Source organism: Aedes aegypti, chromosome 2 (assembly GCF_002204515.2).
Source record: "Aedes aegypti strain LVP_AGWG chromosome 2, AaegL5.0 Primary Assembly, whole genome shotgun sequence".
NCBI classification, from domain to species: Eukaryota; Metazoa; Arthropoda; class Insecta; order Diptera; family Culicidae; genus Aedes; species Aedes aegypti.
In genome coordinates this window covers 65736190-65758987 of record NC_035108.1, presented here as the reverse complement: position 1 = coordinate 65758987, position 22798 = coordinate 65736190, and the positions used below count along the sequence as shown (strand labels likewise).

General features: G+C 43.9%; 5 protein-coding genes across 8 annotated transcripts in view; all 5 read left to right on the top strand.

Annotated features, from left to right (window-relative positions):
• Positions 1–8627, top strand: part of LOC110675616 (mucin-5AC-like) — a 168436-nt gene extending 159809 nt beyond the window's left edge. For 3 of the 4 annotated variants that reach the window (XM_021841091.1, XM_021841090.1, XM_021841089.1), the window contains one exon: positions 2520–8627. In XM_021841091.1, the coding sequence (XP_021696783.1) occupies positions 2523–6188 (3666 nt within the window). In that variant the 5' untranslated portion in view covers positions 2520–2522 and the 3' untranslated portion in view covers positions 6189–8627. Of the gene's footprint in view, positions 1–2340; positions 2443–2519 lie in introns of those variants that run through there. The other variant, XM_021841092.1, reaches the window with a different exon arrangement.
• Positions 6193–6923, top strand: LOC110675617 (GATA zinc finger domain-containing protein 10-like). The gene has a single exon (XM_021841094.1). It carries the CDS (start codon positions 6364–6366, stop codon positions 6889–6891), a length of 528 nt encoding a protein of 175 aa, XP_021696786.1. The 5' UTR covers positions 6193–6363; the 3' UTR covers positions 6892–6923.
• Positions 7758–9239, top strand: LOC110676917 (pollen-specific leucine-rich repeat extensin-like protein 1). The gene has a single exon (XM_021846729.1). It carries the CDS (start codon positions 7758–7760, stop codon positions 9237–9239), a length of 1482 nt encoding a protein of 493 aa, XP_021702421.1.
• A 5-nt stretch (positions 9240–9244) lies between these two features.
• Positions 9245–10630, top strand: LOC110676911 (nucleolin 2-like). The gene has a single exon (XM_021846718.1). It carries the CDS (start codon positions 9245–9247, stop codon positions 10628–10630), a length of 1386 nt encoding a protein of 461 aa, XP_021702410.1.
• Positions 10631–10892: 262 nt separating this feature from the next.
• LOC5567144 lies at positions 10893–21871 on the top strand. The gene is made up of 4 exons (XM_021841093.1): positions 10893–11781; positions 11841–12228; positions 12286–12929; positions 19646–21871. Exons 1-4 carry the CDS (start codon positions 10927–10929, stop codon positions 19955–19957), a joined length of 2199 nt encoding a protein of 732 aa, XP_021696785.1. The 5' UTR covers positions 10893–10926; the 3' UTR covers positions 19958–21871.
• Positions 21872–22798: the final 927 nt, after the last annotated feature.

The following is a 22798-nucleotide window of genomic DNA, read 5'->3' as shown; positions in this document are numbered from 1 at the left end:
GAAGCCGATGAGCTTCTCTCCAGTAGCTGATGAGCTTCTCTCTTGGAGCTGATGTGATTTTGTCCAAAAGCTTATAAGCTTATCTCTAGAAGCTGATAAGCTTCTCTCCAGAAGCTGATGAGCTTCTCTCCAGAAGCTGATGAGCTTCTTTTCAGAAGCTGATGAGCCTCCCTCCAGTACCTGATGAGCTTTTCTCCAGAAGCTGATGAGCTTCTCTGCAGAAGTTGATGAGCTTCCTTCCGAAAGCTGATATGCTTCTCTCCAAAAGTTGATAAGCTTCTCTCCAAAAGCTGATATGCTTCTCTGCAGAAGTTGATGAGCTTCTCTCCGAAAGCTGATATGCTTCTCTCCAATAGCTGATGAGCTTCTCTCCAAAAGCTGATGAGCTTCTCTCCAGAAACTGATGAACTTCTCTCCAGAAGCTGATGAGCTTTTCTTCAGAAGCTGTAGAAGCTTCTCTCCAGAAGCTGATAAACTTTTATTCAGAAGCTAATAAGCTTCTCTTCAGAAGCTAATAAGCTTCTCTTCAGAAGCTGATAAGCTTCTCTTCAGAAGCTGATAAGCTTCTCTTCAGAAGCTGATAAGCTTCTCTTCAGAAACTGATGAGCTTCTCTCCAGATGCTAATGAGCTTTTCTTCAGAAGCTGAAAAGCTTCTCAACTTAAGCCGATAAGCTTCTATTCAGAAGCTTAAAATCTTTTCTCCAAAAGTTGGAAAGGTCGTCGCTACAAGCTGATCGGCTACTTCTTATAAGCTGAATAGATTCTCTCCACAAACAGAAAAGCTTCTCTCAACAAGCTGAAAGTATTTTCTCATCTAGAATCTGGAGCTGAAAAACAAATCTTCAGAAGCTTAATAAACGACTGCTATCTAGAAGCCAAAATATTTCTCTGACGGTCATCAAAACTCATGCTAATTTGAAATTATTTATCTTAACTTCATGGTTTCGTTCTGCATATTTACGTTTCTCTCCGTACATATTTGAATCAATGAGAGTAAAATGTTCATATTTCGAAAAATTCGTGGTTTTAAATTGCAGTCTCGCCCAAAAAAAAAGTGCATCTCCCAGCAACAATTCGAGTGCACATTTGCAACGCGATGATGCTTCTTGTTTTTCGCTTGAACTTCGTGAGCAGTGTTTTGCATCCTCGTCGTTTCCTCCGCACATGATCGAAATGCCGTTTTATACGACGACGACGAAGACGACGCCATCCGCCCTAGCTTTTGCGGGAGTTTATTTTCGTTTGGCAATTTTTCTGCGCCTCTTTTCCTTCAACACTCCTTTGCTCCTCTGTTCGCATGGTCGACGTAACCACCAGCACTATCATTGCCGGGGTAATGTGTTTTAGCGAGGCCAGCTGCGTTGTTCCATCCATACACAATTTCGGTCAAAAAAATCTGTGTATTTGCTAAAGATTGATATTCAAAATTTTACTGTTAGAGATATTTTGGTTAATTTTGTATTTCTATCATCTGCAAACACATACATAATTTTTTGTGACCAATCAGTAGGTGTATATATATATGCTCATTTCAGTTTGCTTTCCTTCCACACTCATTTTTTTTTCGAACAAATTAGTGCTGCTCACATGTTTGAAAAATGCATAGCAACGTAAAATTCATTTTGGGCACATTGGCGCTTAAGTCGACTAAGCGAACATCATCAACCCTGCCGTCGTCGTCCAAGGGGAACGGATATCGGCGAGGAGGCAGCCCATCGATGCTCGCGGTCAGTGTCCTCTTGAATTTTTCGTTTTTGAAATTCAAATTTATCGCATCGTGCCGCATTTTCCTCGCTTATGTTTGAATTGGTGCTGTCTGATGCGATCTTGGACCAGAACGTGAAATCTAGCGACAACTGGGGCAGTTTTGGAGCGGGCAGGGCCTACTATGTACTTTCTAACGAACGCCGTCCGTCAGAAGGGCGATTAGCAGTCGTCGTCGTTTCCCATGCACACTTGATTGAATGCGAATTGCGACATTCCTTCCGACGGAACGTTAGGTATAGAGAACAGACGCCGCCTACTGCTCGGTTGCACTTTTCAGCACAAGTGGATCTTGGCGTAGCGGTAAGGTGCCATAGGTGTCGGCAACGTGCGGCATTTGCAATATGGGTCTCGAGAACTCGAGCGAATGAGAACGGCGGGACGTCTAACGACGGGGAAGCTCTTGTTTGTTTATCATTCGTTAACTCGCGCGCGGTCTGTTTGGCTGTGCGACGTAGAATGTGCTTGGCTTTGTTTTTTTCTTCGATGTGCTATTTGTAGCTTCGGAAGCAGTAGTGGTATTAGTGTCAGGCAGTCGCGACTTGTATAGAACAGGCAATGGATGCGGCGCGTTGCCTCGCGTCAATTATTTTTATCGCCATTTCGAGGCAACGACGATTAACTCGGTTGATTGAACTTGTAATGTCACAGCCGAGTGCCGTCCTGCATCGAGATGGGTATTCTGACTGATCCACGTGGTCGCATTGTTGATGCGTTTAACTGATGATGATTCTTCTCTCTATTCTATTTCCAGAACATGGAATCAGCACAAGAGGCCGGCTCTCCGCCGGATCAGTCGCAACCAGCGACAGATCCTTTAGCGATTGGCGAACAGCCCGATCAACAAGAACCGAGTTCTACGGAGATGGAACCCGCTTCCACAGTGGAACCACAGTCAAGCAAAGAGGCTGAATCTGCGCAACCACCGGATATTTCCGAGCCACATAATCCTGAGCAACCGACTGTCGAAACGCAGCCCCCAGCCGCGAAAAGCCCTCCAGTTGAACCGTCTTCCGCAGAAATAGTCACGGTCAACACCTTAGACAATGTAATGAAATCACCCACTCAGGAGCCCATGGTAGATCCACTGGCTCCCAGTGAACCTCCACCAGCAGTGACGGAAGAATGTCAAACAACAGAACCTGCAAAGGTTTCGACACCACCCCGGGAAGAACCCATCGTTCCCAAGGAAGACAAACCTGATCCCGCATCCCAAGAAAATAGCGTCACTGTAAGCAGTACTGAGATGACGGACCTGGTTCAACAGAATCAGCCATCCGAAGAGGACGTATCGGCCAATGCTCAACCAACTTCATCAGATAATCCAACGGAGACGCCTACGGAAACTCCAAACCCAACCAATACTTCAAACGAGGTTCCCTCGAGCAGTAACAATAGCAGTAGTACTAGTAATACCAACAGCTTTATCGCTGGCAACAGCAGCAGTAGTGGTAATAGTGGAAGCAGCCTCGGCATCCGGAATGTCGTTACTAGTGATAATAGTCTAAAGATAAACGGTATTAGTGATCTTAGCATACTCGATGTTACCCAAGGTAACGACGACGAGATTGAAGTGAAAGTCGAGGGTGGCAGTCTGATGCACAAGGTGATAAAGTTTTCCCTTTTGAACGGGATGCAGGACAGTAGCAAACGACTGGAGAATAGTAGATTGATAATGAGTGGTGTTGGCAGCAATCCCACCATTGAAAAAACCTTGGCGACGACTTCGTCCCTCGGTAGGACTGCTCTAGGCGGTGGCCCCTTACGACAAAGTGATAAAGCAAAGGAAGAAGGTTTTAAAGGCGGTGGCAGCGGTACGTTTGACAGTTCCAAGACCACACCGCCAGCGTGCTCCAATGCTCGACCTGCTTCCGCAGAACCGAGTTCTTCACCGAGCAGCTCCAACAGTAACAGTAGTGACAGTGGAAGCAATGCAAACAACAGCGACAGCTCTGAATCGAAACCCAATCGGACAGAAGAGCCTAGCGAACAGGTGGTACATTCCGTAGACGCTAAAGTCAACAGTGGTGCCAATGTTGAAAACGTTCGCGAAGAAAGTGTTAGTGATACCTATAGTAAAAGTGCTTCGTTGGACTTCCGAGAGTGGCCTCAAACTAGCACGGGTTCAACGGTTCCTGCAGCTAGCAGTCCCACTGCTTCGACCACAACTACAGCGGTAGTGGCAGTGAGTACTGCTGCTTCCTTAGATATATCAAATGCCAACAAGGAGACTGAGCAATCAACAAACTCAAACAATGCTGCCCCAATCGCAAAACGTCCCAAAGCGATGTATTACGCAGAATTACCAGACTTTAGCAAGCCAATGTTCTCTGCATCGAGTCTGACATCGAATACTCCCTCATCTACCACTTCAAGCAGAGATCGCAATAGCTCGGCACCCACCAAAAGCCTAAGCCAACTGCAGATGAAGACGCCTGACTTTAGTCGGATCATTGGCCCTCAATCCAGCACCGTCACAAGTCCTCCAGTATCTGCGTCCACAGCTCCAGCACCAGTATCAACGACAACTGCAAGATCTCATGAGCTGCAGATCGCCAATCCTGATTTCTCCAAAAGTTTTGCCGCCAAACAGCATCAATCGATGCCTACAACGTCCGCAGCATCGTCTTCCAGGCCAGAAGAACGGTCCTCCTACATGAATCCATCATCTTTCGCCGAAATCAGTAAACAGCGAAATTACATCAGTGATCTACAGCTAAAAAATCCAGCCTTCCCAGAGAGCATTACTTCACAACCTGGAGTTGTGAAAGCTCCACCACCCAGCGGTGCTCAGCAAGGTCCGTCGAATCTCAATAGTTACAGAATCGAGAAATCAGCTCCAACAGCATCGAAGCCGTACCCCCCAAATATGTATAGGCAAGAGTCTACCGCCCAAGTCCAGCTGGAGGAACCCAAAGCGCACGTAATTCACAAAGCAGCTGGTATTCCAGAATCCTCAAAACCCTGGAATCCTGCTTTAGAGTACCCATCCAAACCGTACAATCAACCAAATGAGAGGGATCGTTATCCCCAGTCCTACCCAACCGGACCCAAAGGGCCATCCCCTCTGGGCAATGAACCTCCTGCTCAATCTTATCCAGGCTATCCACCATATCCGCCCAGTAAGAGCAAGGAGTCAACTCCATCTTCCGTGCCGGTCACGCATCCAGGTGGAATCATCGTCAACAATGTTAAGACGTACTACCCAGAACCGCATCAACCGCTGCCGAAATCGAAAGACCTCGAGTTCAGACTGGAACATAAAGAAAAACAACTCCGCCAAGAAGGCACCATCATTACGCTCAAAACTAATGACAGTCGTCCAGCGGCCAGCAATCCACAACCAGCTCAAAATTCCCACTACCCTTCTCAATCTTACCAAACTCCGCGGTCACGGTCTCCTGCCTCGGAACGTCGAAATGAAACTCAAGAAATTCTCTATCGAGACTTCAAGCTCAAACAATCGTACGAGATGCCACCACAGTCTTCCTTGCGGATGCCTCCGTCCGCTAGACAACAAGAGGAGCTTCGACCTCGCGTCAGCCAAGAGCATACCCTTCCTCGAGATCGATCGCCCTATGATCCGTACTACCGTGGACCACAGTCCGCCCCTCCAAACCCCTCGGGCTCTAAATACTACCCTCCTCCCGAGCATCACAAGCAATCTGTTAGTCCTGCTTCATCTGCTACTCCATCACCCACACCGATGCACGCGCAGAATCGAAGTCCTGTGCCAGCCCCTAGCAAACCTCCCCAGCCTGGACCGAGCGGTATGATGCATCCACCCTCAAATTGGCCCAACCAAAGCCGAGCAATCCCTAGCCCTCATGGAAGCTCCACATCCTCGCCTTCATCAGCACCGCCCTCAGTCAGTCCGAATCACTTCGTACAGCAAAAGAACTCACCTAGTCCAGTACACTCCTATGGACCCCAACCGGGTCCGAGTCATGCTTACAAATCTCCTAGTCCTTCGTCATCGTCTTCACCGTCTCCCTATGTGGGACCACCACCTCCACCCGGTGCTGTGACCAAGTATACACAATATTATCCTACGGGAAACGGGGAACGAGTGGTTAGCATAGAAATCAACAAGGAAACCTACAAACCGGGCTACAAAGAATTGGACTACAACATGGAGCAGAAGTTTGCTGAAGTCTATCAGGCCCATGAACTGAAGGAGAAGCAAGCCAAAGCTGCTGTTAAGGTTGTTGAACCACATCGCTCACAACCCTATCCTGGTGGAGCAACAGAATACTCATACAGACAAGCTCCCTATAAACCTGCTGATAGCAGACCCATGAAGCATACCGAGATGAATATGGAAGGCCTCGGGTCATTCCTACCTCAGCAGTACACCCTCAAGGGACACGGTACCCACCGCAGGACAATCCCAACTATGGACAGTATTATCAGCAGCGTGTAGCTTCCGATGTGGAAATACGCAAATCCGAACCACCCAGCCTTACAAATCCTCTAGTCGGGATTCCTCGCCCGCGCAACGATACAGTTCTAGTGAATCACTGTATCATCACCCAAAGCAATCTGGGTATCCTCCAACTCAAGCTTCAAGTTCCAAAGCGCAACCCCCGCATCATCCCATGTACCCCCCGGCGGGGAGCGAACATCCAGGATCTTCGTCTCAATACGGCCCTGTGGGGAAAAGCCCTTATCCAAGCTCATCGTACGAACGGCCTCCGGACAATCCATCTGTGATAAGCAATACCTACAGTCAAGAACGTGGCTCGTCGAGTAGATCTATGTATCCAGAAGCCAGACAACATCCTCACGTGGATCCATATCCAGCGGCGGGACATCCATATCAACCGGCCGTACCTCCAGCCAAATCAGCTTCCTCGCATCCTTACCCGCACCTTCCAGGACAGGCTCCAGCTGTACCTTCTACGAGTAGAGACAATCGAGGTGCACCTACATGGCGGTATCAACAACAACAGCAGCAGCAGCAGCCCCAACAACCACAACAACAACAACAGCAGCAGCAGCAGCAGCAGCAGCAGCAACAACCCCAAATCCCCCAACACAACCTGGACCCTCTGGCTACGGTCATGATCGGCATCTCCCTCCCGTTCGAGATGAACGGAAAAACCCTGTCATTCAACCACCGGTGAATAAAAACATCCCAGTCAAGGTAATCGCTACGGTCAACTCAACACCAGCAGCACCATCCTCGACGACGATAGCACCGGCTACCAGTACCACTAAACGAGAATCTCCGCTAGATCTGTCCGTAAAAACGGTCAAAACTAAGGCCGATTCTACGGGTTGCGACGACTATGCTCATAGCAGTAGAAGCCGTGATGCTCTGCCCAAAGTTAACTTCAATCCAAACTTTAAGAAGCACATTCCTAGTGCACCTGAGCGACCAACTCAAGACATTCGGAAGCAACCTCACCCTGCTCAACCGTCACAACCATACCATCCTCACATGGTGAGAGAACCTCAACCGATTCCCCCACATCACCCACAAATGCAAGCCGCAGGTCCATCGTCAAAATCGATACCTTCAGCAATGCCTCAACATCCAGATCATCGACAAATGCCCGTTATCGGATCTGGAATCCCACCAGGTTATGATAAGAAGACAGATGCTTACATGTCTGCCAACTATAGAGCTGTCGGTGGTCCCTCAGATAACATGCGAGACGCACGGTACCCTCCAGATAACCGCTATCCTCCTCAACAACCGAGACCTGATCATCCAGATCAGCAAGCGTATAGAGGGCAACCACCTCCTGGGCCTTCCTATCCACCACGATTACCGCCTGGAGCACCGTTGCCTCCACATCAATATCAAAGTGTTCCACCCAAATCGGAGCCTTTCTACCCTGGTGGGGCCAAGCCACCAACTTCCGCCTCAAGCAGAAGTGTATATTATCCACCACATGAAGTGGCACGCAGCAGTAAGCATCCTCCGGGAATTCCCAAACTGTCGATGGATGACCCTCGAATCGAAGATCGAAGGTTTGTAGAAAGCATGCTCAAAAAGCAAGCCTCTCCATCAGCTGAGGTCATTGCCGATCTGCAAGCAGGAAAATTCTCAACTAGAATACCAGGCGCTCTGGCTCCTGCCAAGAAACGTCCTGCAGAGGCTATTCCGAAGACGTCTCCACCGAAAGTACCTCGCCTAGATGAACCAAATCTGCATCGGCCGTATGAAAACAGTTATCGTTATCCTCCACATCCAGGTCCTGCAGCTCCACGAGATTATTACCAGGTTCCTATCAAGCATGAACCAGCAAGCCCTCAACCTGCCGGAATTTACTACGCAGAAAAACGTTCTGAGATGCCTTCGATAACGCGAGGAGTGCTGAATACGCCACAAAGCCAACCACTATCATCCATGGCAAACCACTCGGTGCTTCAACCCAACACTCATCAGAATACTCGTCCTATTGATTCTCATACTTCAGTCATCACTAGCTATCACCCTCCCAGCAGTAGACCTGAAGTTCCAAGGGCCCGGGAAGAATCCCCAAACCAGAGGGATTACCGCCAACAACCACCATTCGGTCAACCGGATGATCGACTTTTCTATCCGAAGCCGGAGCCCTTTCGTCACGGCCACGGTGATTCAAAGTACTTTGGATCATCGTTAGATAAAACCTCCTCGTCGTCGACAAATTCTGCTGAGCCAACCAACAATCAGCATCAACAGCCCCCAACTGTAGTCATGCAGTCTCATATTCAGTATGGTGGACAGAAACCACCTCAACCACAATCTTCATCACAACCGTCAATTCAAAACTACAAACGTCCTGAAGTTCTGCAAAGTGCTTTACGGCCCGAGTACTATAACTTTCCAAACCATGCACAAACCAAGCCGTCAAGCATGATCGAAACTCATCACAATAATCGGTCGTACGAGAACATACCTCGTTTGATCAGTGATGCCCCAAAGCCAAGCTCTGACTATAGATCTACACCCCCGCATCAGAGCACCAGTCAGGAATCTCTTAACAAAAGCTCTCCCGCTCCGTCGCCACAACATCGCGGTGCAGATCAATCAGTCATTTCCAAGCTCCGAACCAGCTTGGAGCAGAAGGAACGCATAAACCAGCTGCGCAAGCAAACCAGTTCGGAAATGTCCGAAGAAGACTCAAAACCCCCGGAAATGAGTTCCTTTCCACCGTCCCATTTTCGCTCCAAAGGCGCCATGAAGGCTTACACGCCAATCCCAAACTTTGACATGCCAAACTCGACTCCTCAATCGGCACAACAGCCTCCACCAGCCCCGCACAAGCGGGATCATCGCGGCCCTCCAGCCCAATCAAACCAGAACCGGTGGAGGTCCCAAAAGAACCGATCGAACCACCGGCAGAAATTGAAGGAGCCTCTGCGCTCGATATCCTCGACTGGGGGAGTGCTTGTAACGAATTCGTGGAACAACTGCAAACAGGCAAAAAGCGCGGTCGGCGGAAAAGAGGGATCACTGCCAAACGAGACTCGGATCAGTTGACGGGAATGACCGATGAGGGGTTTAGAATCGATTTGCCCGGAGTGGCCAATAGCTCTCTGTCGGAAGTTCCTCAGGAAGTACTTAAGAATGCCTCTCTGGAAATACGAGACCACGACAGCACTAGTGATGAGGACAAACCCTTGCAATTGCTAAAACAACAGTACAGTTCGACGGGGGAATTGAAAGAGGAGCAATTGCAAGTTTTACAAAGTTTGACGAAAGAGAAGCATTTGGAAAAATTTGCTAGAAATATGCGGGAGAAGCAACGACTGGAACAGGAGCAGAAACATGAAGCCAAATTGGGGCGTTGCAGTAGTTCGGAAGACGAGACAGACACGAAAAGGATGGTACAGCGATCAAAAATGCGCGCTAGGAAGTTGCGGAACCGGTTGAGCGTTCCACTGAAGTCGTCCGATGTTAACACGGACGAGGAAGATGAAGAAGAGGAAGACCAGGACCAAGCGAGAGATTTGAGGAAGCGTAAAAGGTTGGACCAGACCTCTTCCGAATCGGAAGCAGGGAGTAATGCCAAAAGGATGAGTCGTTGCCAAACGCAAATGAAGCAAGAGAATGGGACCGATCTAAGCTCGGACGAGGACGAATCGAAGTCGCCAGGGAAGAAGGATGCTACGACGCCAGAAGTGAAAAAAGAAGCACATCGAGGGACTCAATCAGATAGTGAGTCGAACAATGTTAAGACTAAAGAATCGGTGAGTGGCAAGAAGAACTGTGAAGCTGATGATGTATCTAGCGATTCTGAGTCGGAGAAAGATTCGAAGGGAGTGAAGAAAAATGAATCTAAAAAGGCTGTGAAAACGAGGACCTCATCAAGGTCCAGAATAGTGGAGGAGGAGGAGGAATCGTCGGAAAGTGAGGAATCAGTGGTTGAAGAAGAAACAATGACCCGCTCGAAGAGCAAACTTGAACTGGAGAAGCGTCGATCTAACAGCAAGGTGTTGCGCAACGATAAGATTGTGGGAAACTTTGTGAGAGAGCGAAAAAAGTCAGAGAACATCACACCGCAAAAGGGAAAGAAAGTGAATACCAAGTTGGAGGCGAGTAAGAAAAGGATCTTGGACAGTGATTCGGATTCGAAAGCAGTCAGTGCTAGGAAACGAACGAGGAAGACATCCAAGCTGCAAACTACTTCCGGATCTGAAAGCTCGGAGGAAAGCGATGTTGAAACAGTTTCGGAACGCTTACGTTCAAGAAAACAGAAGAGTTCGGAAACATCGGCTCCTTCATCTGCCACAAAACGAGGTACCAGTCAGGATAATCGAACGCCTGCCAAGGGTACCTCGGACAAGAAGAATGTTAAGCCGGAACCGCCTAAAAAAGCGAGGGCGTCATCCAAAGAAAACCTCACAGGATTGTGCTTCAGCCAAGGCTAGCGAGAATTTCTACCCTGGATGGGAGAAGGAATTCTATGAGTTCAAGCGATCACTCAAAGTTCCACCGGAGTTGATCACGATTGCAGGAAAACAGTATGTACACCGAATTTCGACATCTCTGCCGGACTTGGACTCGCATCACAGTGATGAATCGGAGACGTTCTCGGAGATTGTGAAAAAGATCAATCAGAAGGGAAGTTCGACGAATAAGAAGCTTAAAACGAAGGCGGCCTCCAAGCAAGGACAGAAAGGCAACCAAAAGTCCAAGGAAGAGCAAGAGGAAGAGAAGAAAATTGATGGCAACAAGAAGTTCACATCGATCATCGAAATGCTACATGAGCGCATTTTGCGTCACGCCAAACAGGCTAAGGCAAAAAAGTCCAAGAACAAAGATGACAAGGAAGCGCAAAAGCCGAAGCCAGAGTTGGAACTGTTGCCAACGCCCGGTGCCGAGAGTGAGGCTCTGTTCAATCGAAAGAAGAAGTCGCTTTTTTGAAACGGGAATTTTCAAATCACGAACCCGCACCGGGCAGAAGGTGATGCAAAGCAAGGAAATCATCCGGGAGGTTTTCGGAGGCGATGACGAAAGACCTCAATCGGCACCGCCTTTGGCATGTGTGCAAGAGCTGAAGAACGTCACGTACGATGAAATGTACAATGAAATGTTGACCAAGACTCGCACTGTGGCCGAGGAAATGTTTCGCGCTCAAAAGAAAGCCGAAGAAGAGCGAGCGGTAGCATCAGGATCCGGCCAGTCAGCGAACAAGGTGAAAATTGAAGACCTGGATGATGAGACCCAGGACAGTATGGTGCTGAAAGATTCCGAACGGGTAACCGAGGAAAATGATACGCCTTCGGTGGTCTCCGAGCGGGACCTTGCAACTCCGGTGTCGTTCAAAGGGAAGAAGAAGACCCACAAAAGCCGTCGCAAGGGGAGTTCTGGCTTCGACTACATTCGGAAAAAGAAGAAACCTGTGGTGAATAATGGCGAGAACAGCACCCCGGTGGCGCCCAAGAAGAAGGTGGTGTCGGTTTTTGAGAACCTTGAAACGAAAGATGAGTCGCACATCAGCAAGGAGATACGCAGTTGGGTGCTGAACAAGGGAGTCGGAGAGAGTGTCATGCACAGAGCTGCAAGGCTCGGTTATACGGTAAGTAACGAAAAGGGTTTTTAAATGTTCGGAAATACTAAAACGATGTTTTGTTGCAGGATGTGATAGTATACTGCTTGGAACGCCTGGAGATGGATCCGGACACCAAGGATAACGCGGGATACACTCCATTACATGAAGCGTGTGCCAAAGGACATCTGGATATCTGCAATTACTTGTTGCAGTACGGTGCAAGTCATTCGGAACCCGCACCTTCCGGCATGCGACCCCTGCATGAAGCCGTAGAGAATTCCTTCATCGAAGTTGTTCGTCTGCTGCTGGCGTTCGGTGCCGATCCGATGCTTGCCACCTACGCCGGACAAACTCCGATTCAGCTCGCGGAAAACAACGAGATGGAGTTATTTCTGAAGAACCATTTGTACGACATTCAAAGCACTAGCCCGAACAAGACCGGTTGGAAGCTGGATGGACCGTGGAAGACTCATGGTTTGTAAATTTTTGAGGATTGCCATAACTCTTTCTAATACTTCTGTCCTATTCTAGATCCAGAGGAAAATGGATGCGACATCTTGGCTGACATTCCAGGCTTTTTTGGAGATGACAATTTCCTCAACACATCCAGCGTTACCGAGCGATCTGCGCTGAGCAGCTCTACGAACTCCACTGACACCCTAGACAGCAGACAATCCTCATTAAACCTTCCGCCACCACCACCACTAGCTCCACCAGCACTTCCACCGCCTCAAATACCGCAACCGATCCCGAAAAAGTGCGACTCAAACTCCAACATCATGAACTTCGAGGTCAAGATGGAGTACAAGGACTGCGCAGTGGTGTTGAACGACATCCACGATCAGGCCGAGCCGAAACGAAACGGGAACAACAACAATAACGATCCACCAACCACGTACGTCAACGGGCAGCTTCGACCGGTGGAGGTCAAGGCCGAACCGTCCGAAGAGGTCGTCCCCAATGGCGGAGATCGGCTGTTCTCGATGGACAGTGACCCCGAGAACGATGACGATGAGGACGACGACGGTGAGTTTGTGTTCGAGTACGAAGAAGCTGACCGACCGCTGCCGCCGTTGTATCTGCTCAGGGATGAAGCCGCCGGAGACAAGTGGGTGCTGATGACGGATTTGTGCAACTTTTTGAAGCTCAAGTCGAAAGAAGCCGTCATGCGACAGGTGAGTGCGAGGAAAACTTAGCTTGAGCTTAGTGTTTCAACGTAGAAAAACCTTAAATGGTTCCTAAAGACAGAGCAGTTTTAAACACATGTAAAACATCCCAAGTAACCAATATGTATTTATCACAGCATGCAGCCAGCATTTTATTGGCTTACACCTGCCTTGCCTTGTTTTAAATGCTCAATAAAATTATATTCGCTTGTACAGCATTAATACAAGTTTTTTTTAGAGCAAGTCTCTCTGATAATTCGATCAGCTTCAAGGCGTGCAGAGCGATTCTCCAGAAGTGGGTTATCATATCTTCACGTCTAGTAGGGCAAGTCTACAAGACAACCAAAAAAAGTCTTGCAGAATGTTCTTTGAGAAGTCATTAAAATCCAATTTCTATAGTTAGGGAAAGAAGCCTCGGAGTCTTGTAAATCGCTATGAGACTTGTAGTCAGGGGAAGGATCTCAGTTGTCGAAGACTTCTAAAGTTTTCTAAAGACGTTTCATATTTGCATGGAATTAATCTTTATGACAGAACTATTGTTTAGTTTTTAAAGAAAATATTCGAAGATCCTAGAACATTCCTTTACCTATGTTAAAATAATAAACCCTTGCAGTTTGAAAATATGCGGCCCAGCTTTTTTTAGAATTAACCTTTCAATTCTTTGAGACTACCTAAATAAGAAAGTCTTCTGCTCTTCAATAGAATGGGGCAAAACAATAAGCACTTCCACAATTATTAACTGAGAGCTTTCTTTGCCAAAGTTGCAATTTTCGCATCATATCGTGTGGTACGAACATACTCTATGCCAAGGGAAGTCAAGAAAATTTCCATTACGAAAAGATCCTGGACCGACCGGGAATTGAACGCAATTAACTCCAGCATGGCTTTGCTTTGGCCACTCGGCTAAGGAAGGCCCAAGGTAGCTAGTTGGGCCATAATAATATTTTATAAAAATTATGACACGAAAATTGCTCCGTAATGCCTTACAGCGTTTGAGCCTTTGAAAAAATAATCAATTGTGAAAGGCTTTGGCGACATATAAGTGCAATGTGTCATTGAAAATTTTTTAACATGCTTAACGGAATGCCTGCTTAAAAGAATACCTAATTAATCTATTGTAAATTAGTGTTTTCAATGGTTACGCTTCCAAAAGGACGTAACTCCAAATTTCGTCTTTCTTCTCATTCAAAGCTCCTCCCAGAAGTTACAAATAACTACATAAACCAACTTTGATTCAAATTTTAAAATTATATCTTTTATGATAATCTCGACCAATGAATACTCGTTTAAATATCTTAGATTTCCTTTGAATTAGTGGACTTACACATTCAGAAAGGCGTAACTTCAAAACGGGCCCTACGATTTTTTTTAAATTTTGCCCAGACATGCAGCTTAGCTATAGAAATCGACTGGTGAGCACAGATTTGATGGAGATTTTTTTCTGATAATAACGGTCAGGGGAGCACCGTGGATGTCTCAGTAATTAATTATTGATTTATATCCAATTGGAAATTCTTCAACAGTGCTCATTTATCTTCTGAACAGGAACATTGCTGCATCTGGCGCGAAAAAATAGCATAATAGCATTCTTACATAAATCAATAACTAATTACTGAGGCGTGCGATTTGAGTACGGTCTTCGGCACAGTTGTAGTTGACGAATGTATCTAACAGTTTGAATCCTCTAGAGTATAAGGGTAAATATAATTACCGAATTGCTTTCTTTTCCTATATTAATTCTCATACAAGCTTTGAAGGGCTTGTGCAGTCTCAGTTTTCATCCAAATGAGCTCAAATTTTGGAAGAACACTGATAGTTTGATCTAGCACCGAATGAGCGGTGTGGAACAAAAACGATTTTTGAACCACCCTAAGTCTACTGCTTCTAATCATTCATGAACCATCTTTATTTACGAGGCTTGTGGAGCAAGTCTCTCTACAAGTCACCGAATATTCATTGTATCTGAAGCAATCATCGAATGCTTATATTCATGGCTTGTATAACAAACCTGCAAGGCTTGTAACACAAGCTTTTTATGCTTGTGTTGATGTATCTCTACGAATAGTGTAGAGCCATTCTTTCTTCAAACAATGGACCGATGCACGAGTACACTATTTGACGTTTTAGCGGTGCCGTGTTATTTATGTGACCATAGCAACTAGTTAATTCGGCACCGCTCAAACGTCAAATTAGTGAACTCGTGCATTGGTCCATGGACCAGTCAAATTAGTGAACTCGTGCATTGGTCCATGGACCAGTGCACGAGTTCACTAATTTGACGTTTGAGCGGTGCCGAATTCACTAGTTGCCATGGTCACATAAATAACACGGCACCGCTCAAACGTCAAATTAGTGAATTCGTGCATTGGTTCATAGAGACTTCAATGCTTGTACAGTTTATCCCTGAGGCATATGTAGAATGCCAATGCAACTCTCCAAGGATTGTAATCTCTCATAGTCTTCTCGTCGCGAAGTTCTCAAACGACCGGCTACGGAACATGGAGTCCGTTGCTCGATAAATACTTGTTTTTAATTATGAATCGTGGTTAACGGCTGACCCATTGGAAGCCCACACAATAGAAACCTCAGCCAGCACAGTTGCTGGCTAGTTTGGTGTGCTATTTCAATACCTGAAAAATAATGCGCTCTCGGGCTAGGCATTGGAAAGCGTTGTGTTTGGATGGGCATCTAATTCTTCCGAAAGAGGTGCACTTTGCGAAAAAGGACCACGTGATTATTGAGCTGAAATAGAATTCAGGTTAACTTCTGCGTCCAAGAGTCCTCTCATGGCGTAGGGGTAACGCGCCCTAACTAGAGATCAGGGAGTCGTGAGTTCGATTCTCACTGAGAAGACGTGTAACTTTTTCGCAAAACTTCACATCAATTTGTCCATTTTTATCCAATTGCAAAGTATGTATATGTAATGTTTAGCTTTTAGGTAGTTGTTAGTACTCAACAGGTTTTGTTTACAGTATGGCTCTTTATAATGCGGTAAAATCAACAAATGTACATTGAAGTAACATAATAATGAGTAGACCACAATTTTGAATTGGTACATCTCAAAATTCAGATAATTTTGAAACATGGGGTCTTCAGTGGTGGTTCAGTTCTGGTGGTGGAGCGCTATCTGATGGTACCTCATTTATTTCGGAATTTGACCGCTAGGCGGCACTAGTGAGCATGGAACTTTTACTTTTGTTATGCAGATATTTCAGGATCCTGACCATTTAGAAAGATGGCATCTTCGGCAAAGTTGTTCAGTATGTTAAGGACTATCATTGTTGGAGCTAGTTGATTTTAAATTTTGCCACCAGCTGACGCCAGTCAGCATGAAACTCTTGTTTTGCGGATAGTTCAGGATCCTGACCTTTTTTCGACAATGTTAATGCGTTGCTCAAGTACCATCATTATTTTAGCTAATCTCGAACTTCAAGGATTGAACAAAGAAAGCTGAGCTAATAAACAACTTTGCCGAAGATGCCATCTTTCTAAGTAGTCAGGCTCCTTGGATATTCACAAAACCAGGCGTGTTGTACAAAGAACAACGCACGACTAGTCGCGTTACAAAAATTCGCACGACGATTGAAAGGTTAAACAGCATTGGCAATGCTAAAGAATTTGAGAATTCATTCTTGAACTTCTCGAAAAAAAATCTCCAGAAATTCTCAAGTATTCTTTTGTGTTCCAAAAATTACTCCATGTTTTGATTAAGGAATTTCTTCATAAAAATATGGTTTATGGACAAAAGGTCGAAATACAAAACGTTGAAAGGACAAAAGGTCGAACATGATTTGCTTGGTGGGAAATTTTTCCTTCTTTGAAAAAAGATTTTCGACCTTTTGTCCCTTCTTTTTTGTTCTTCGACCTTTTGTCCTTTCGACCTTTTGTCTTTCGACCTTCTGTCCTTTTGTCTTTCGACCTTTTGTCATAGATTCGAATTTCTTCACAAATTAGTCTACGAAAAACTACACATCACTATGCAATGTATATCAGATTTTACTTATTTTTTATTTTGGGTAATATCAGCACAAATTGGATTTGGAAAAATTATCAGAAATCTTGTCGGCAAATTCAAACAATTCTCGATTACTTTTTCAAATCGACGTAAGTAATTTTCATATGGTTTTGAGAAAATTAATTCAGAAGAATCACAACCTGTCTTTTAAAACTGTTTTAAAATTAATCAACTTTTTAATTTTTTTTTCGCCGTGTACATCGCTTAAATTTTGCATACATTAAGCTCGCGTTCAAAAAACTAGGGAGTTCCTGTTATTTCCCACAAAAAAATATTACAAAATGATAAGCCGATTTATTTAGTTACATTCGAAGTTTTTCTACCAGTGTAAAATCGGCTCAAGTAGTGTTTTGTTTTGATTCGTGGTTAAGTCACTTTGTCTCTCCATACAGCGGGGCGGCGAAAGTAGTGGTTAGGTTGCGAAAGTTGAGAATCTTACTTTCGTCGTTTTGTAAATCCGGAAATTAAACGTTTTAAAAGTGAAAAATCGAGTTGGTTCAGAGCGCAACGTGTAGAATTTCGTCTGGGAAACACGTAGAATCGATAAAGTAAGTTTGTATACTTTTTTGACTTGAGTCTGTTAGAATAAGTTTTCGAGAATTTCTGAAACTTTTTCACAAAATTGCTGGAGATGCTTTGGTGGTTTTGTATGATATACTACAAAACATCTTGTTACTTTTTATTCATCTCATATACAAGACAATGATTTAATTCAAAACGGATGGAATTTTCACTGATGATATTTGTATCTAACTTGTTAGAAAATGTTTTGCATGAACTACAAAGTTTCATGATACTATGAAGAACTGATTGATGAAAAAACTTATTTATTCCTACTTGCAAGAATTCAAAAACTTTTTCAGGGGGCTATTTTTAACTATAGAACTACTGATGTTAAACGTGACGATATTGGCACTATGTTTTGAGAGCATTGATGTCTTATGGTAAATTCGTAATGTAAGATTTTACAGAATTTAAATCATAGAGGATTTTTTTGTATTACTTTCAAAATTGGTTGAGGGATTCCTGATGGACTTTCAGAAATAATACGTATTGGAATTCTGCAATTTTTTCAAAAATCCTAGATTTTTTCCTTTAGATTCGTTAAAATGTTGCTTTACGGAGTATGAAAAGATTTTTTGTACGAAGTTGCTTAAGAAAGCGTCATGTGAAGGAAGCAGAAACAACCAAATGTTGTAGCTGGTAACATCAACAGATGAATAAGGAAACAACTAATGATAAGTGATTATTTGACACTACTCCACAAAGGCCGTTACCCCAAATGTGTCATTATCCCGAATGAGTCATTACCCCGAATGAGTCATTACCCCGAATGCATAAAATTTTGAGACTAATTCTCATTAGGAAGTTGGAAGATAATTGTACGATTTCTTATGAGCATTGAACGAGTTTGGCTCAACCATGTATTTTCCAAATATTAGAAAATGTTTGTTTGTATTTGACCTCTAATTTTAATTAGATTCACACAGTCACATTGCAATGCTCTGAAGTACAGCCTATTTCAAAAAATAAAATAAATGGTGAATTGATTATGAAAATGATAGCTATAATATGCACAAAATTAGGATGTAGCGAAGTCTCCTATTGAACGCCTATTCCGCTGTGGCCCAGAAACAGTAATACTCTTGTTCATGTTAGAAAAACGGCAGCCTCTGATCACCGCTACAGTAAAAACATTCGTTGGTTTATGGGATCATTCGGCTGAGTTTTGATCCACAAAATTAGTTGCGTATGATTCAAGACAATGACGAAATTACTAGAAAGTAAGGAGCGGTTCCATAACAAGTCTCTCTTGCTTTAATAAAAACTTCTGGATAGAATGAAATCATGATTTACATCAATGAATGCCTTAAGGAAACCAAGCTTAAAAAATGCTGGTCTATATGAAACTATTAGTGACATGCCTATCCAACGAATACTTAAAGAAACATCCTGTTTAAAAATGAAGGGCAAATTTCTGGTGAAATACTTGCAGCTATGACGTGAATAATCACTGTAACAACGTGATGCTATGACACAACCAATATTCATAAGAAAGGACAAACTTTGATAAAAAAAAACATGAAATATGATCCAAGTCCAGGTATGCAGTTGCTCAGCAAGACCATATTGAGGGTATTGGGTTCGAATTTCTCCGGTGCTGGATCTATTTGCATTGAAAGTTTCCTTGACATCCCTGGGCATAGAAGCTCATGTACAAGAGTGGTAAATTGTCAAGGAAAGCTCTCAGTCAATGAAAGGTTTATTTTATTAAAAACCCTTTCACAAATTTCATAACGCTGAAAATGGCAAAAAAGGGAAATTATAAGAAATTTACGCAGCATCTCGAAAGAGTACACAAACTGTCCTTGAGGCTAGTAGAACCAAGAAGTTAATTTTATCGAATTCTGAAGCTTGTAAGAGATCTAGATTTCTGAATCAGTACGTCTGAATGAAGAACTAGTGTTTGAGACATGTAGAAGAATTCAAAGTTATTTGTAGAGAAACAGCGTAGTATTTCTCATAAGCTTGTATGTAGAGTTAACAGAATGTTGTAGATCAGGTCTCCATGTCACATGGAGCGAATGACCCAATCATAGGTTGTAATTGAAGAGGTGCAATTTCTTAAACGAAACTCAAGCTGAATATCAATGATTCTCCACAAATTTCGTTCACACTTCAACTCCCTTTCTTATCTCTCTCATTCCAGATCTGCTCCAACTCATCGCCTGTCAACTCCATCAACCAGACAACCGGACCCAACTCCATCGGACCGGTTGCCAATGTCACAACTGCCAACACCGCCGCAACACCCAACGGAACGACCAACACCGGCAGCACCGCCAACCGGGAACTGATTCGGGAGCTGAAACTCGAAGACTTCCTGTCGCGGGCCAGCTGCCTCCAGTTGCTTTACGCCGGCGAAAAGCTCAACATCAACTCCAACAAGGTTGTACTGGTCAAGTACAACGAGAACGTCCGCAATCTGCTTCAGGTGCAAACGCTGGTGACCAAAATCTAGAGGGAATAATTGACTGAACGAAGAAGCTGGACGAGGGACAGAGAACCGTAACGTAACAAACGAACAAGAGAATATGCCTTAAATACGTAGAAGGGGGATTGGGAAGGAGTTAGGATGAAGGGAACCGAACGTGATGATAACGAGATAGAGAATCTGGAAACCAGAAGACTTGAATTGCAAACAAACAGAAAAAGCAGAAAACGGAACAAATCTTGCTCAGGTTACGATGGGAATTGTAGAAGAAGAAATTACAGTGTTCTCTGCGCTTTTGATTTGCCTACTGTTTTGTACGAACACATCATTTTGATTCAGAAACACGCAGTTCTGCCGTACATTGGTTGGGCCTAATTTTGGGTCAGAGGAACCCATATTGGAGACTGAGTAGAAGTAACAGACACACATACACACAAACATTGCAACTAAACCAAGAAACAATAGAAGACTCACCGAACTGAACTGAACGCCGGAACTCGCGCAAACGCAAAACCGTGCCTTCCGTACCGTGGCAACGGCAACACTTTTTTTTTTCGACAGCTTTGATCAATCGGTGTTGCCAAGGGCAAACGCGAGCAGAACATCACACTCACACCAAACGTACTTTCTAATCGTCCGTTTGTGTAGTTGTTTAACTAGCATTTTTGAATGATTTTTTCTCTGCTCCAACTTGAGATTCTTAATGAGAAATTTCGACGACGATCAGCGCAGAAGAATAGTGGTTTATCACTTTCCGTTTGTTTAGTTTTGATGAAAATTTTAGTTAGACAAAATCAGTTTCCATTAACGTTTAAGTGTTAGTTATGAGGATTGCACGTACGTCAACAACTGTTTTCGTTTCCTTCTTGTTTAGTGTGATTATCGCTTTGCAGCAAAATATTTATTTTTAGTTCAAATTTGTTTGTTTTAAGCTAATTATGGGTAACTTAATTTTTAATACTAGTTAGTATTATTGTAGCAGCAGTGTGTACATTTTGTGTATTTTATGTTTGAATGTTATGTAGATAAATCACTTGCACTTCAATTGCGTTTTTATTATCAAATCACAACTTATTTAACTGAGCGCAACTGAAGTGAAACTGAGGAAATCGAAACTTCCGAATCATTGGACGGCAATCCAATCGTAACAGCGTAACTATGAACTATATTAAAAGTCTATGTATTTGTGCACTAAGTGCAGACCTCCAAGCGAGAACTAATTCTACACATACTCTGATTGTTGTCAGTTTTACAAGAGTTCGTTTGGACATCCGTGCAGCCAACTGTATGTAGAATGAAATTCACTAGATAAGACGATTAGTTGTATAAACTGTTGTTTACCATCGGTTGCAAATCAAAAGTTTCGAAACGAATAATTGTAGGATGGATGATGGTTTCATTGAAGGAAGCAAGAAACATCAACTCAGATCAGGTAGATGTTACAAAATGGTGAATATAAAAGAGGTGACGGATAGATAAGTAGGAAAGTAACCGACAGAAAGTGACACGTACCGGAATGTTTTGTGCAATCGGCTTTAACTCAAATTTAATTAGTTATATTTTTTATCTCTAAACTTAGACCAACTGCATACATACAAGTTTTGATTGACACTTTGTCGGATAATTAGTTTGGTAAATTAGTCAAACAAACCCCCATTTGTCGATATATGAAAGCGAAGTAAAACATGGTTTAGCAAGCACTACTTGCCTGTACATTCTGTGTAGATGGTTTATGAGAGCTGAGTTAGAAACAAAATACACGAAATACAAGAAAATGTGATTTTCGCTTAATATACAACACTTTATTGATCAAAGGCATACATGAATAATATTTGATGACTAACGTGAGAAAAAAAACTGACGGTGGAAGGAGAGAAAATAGAGAAAAGTATATTATTATGTAGAGTAGAATAAAAACTCAACATTGAATGATGAAAATTACACGAGCGTTCTTTGGTATCCTGGATGTATCCGAAATTTCTTTAAATGTTCGAGAACACTGAGATTGGTACCAAGGCATAAAATTCTTCAACAAGTTTCCATGCAACCAATATGACGTCCGGTCTCGTTCATAATCTTCTATAGCTCGTTATGTTCTATGTCAACTTTAAGGCCGCACGGGACGTCATCATAATCACCCTATCCATTTCAAGAAGCAAATCCCAAGAACCACTCCATATATCGATGCTAAAATGTATCACTATGATTCTATATGAGTAGTGCACAACCCGATAAATTTTTAGCTTCATCGGTTCACTAAAACTCGAGATTTGCTTCCACAAAGTTTTGATGATAATTGTTAGAGTGAGACAAAAGATAGGGGAAATAACACGGTCTCCCGTGTCACCTTAAATCGTCGAGAATTTGGTAGTACATATATAGCTGATGCTTACAGTTTTGGGGGCTTAGCCGAGTGGTTAGAGTCCACGGGTACAAAGCACTGCCATGCTGAAGGGGTCTGGGTTCGAATCCCGGTCGGTTCAGGATCTTTTCGTAATGGAAATTTCCTTGACTCCCTGGACATAGAGTATAATCGTACCTGCCACACCATATACGAAAGCGAAAATGCAAAGGGATAATTCAAATATTAAGTAACGCAAAAGTTGCCAACTTTAGACCCCCTCCCTCCCCCACGTAACAGCTTTTGAAATAAAAATTTTTGTATGAACCGTAGACTACGGAAGATCACCTCCCTCTCCCTGTTGCGTTACTTGATATTTGAACGATCCCCAAGTTTGGCAAAGAAAGCTCTCAGTTAATAACTGTGGAAGTGCTCATAAGCTGAGAAACAGGCTCTGTCCCAGTGTGGACGTAATGCCAAGAAGTAATTACAGTTCTTTTTTTAAGAAATTGCTATATGGAATCCAA

Coding starts and splice junctions, on each gene's coding strand:
- LOC110675617 (XM_021841094.1), top strand. CDS start 6,364: ATGTACCCCCCGGCGGGGAGCGAACATCCAGGATCTTCGTCTCAATAC.
- LOC110676917 (XM_021846729.1), top strand. CDS start 7,758: ATGCTCAAAAAGCAAGCCTCTCCATCAGCTGAGGTCATTGCCGATCTG.
- LOC110676911 (XM_021846718.1), top strand. CDS start 9,245: ATGACCGATGAGGGGTTTAGAATCGATTTGCCCGGAGTGGCCAATAGC.
- LOC5567144 (XM_021841093.1), top strand. CDS start 10,927: ATGGCAACAAGAAGTTCACATCGATCATCGAAATGCTACATGAGCGCA. Junction 12,229..12,285: donor TGGACCGTGGAAGACTCATG/GTTTGTAAATTT, acceptor GTCCTATTCTAG/ATCCAGAGGAAAATGGATGC. Junction 12,930..19,645: donor AAGAAGCCGTCATGCGACAG/GTGAGTGCGAGG, acceptor CTCTCATTCCAG/ATCTGCTCCAACTCATCGCC.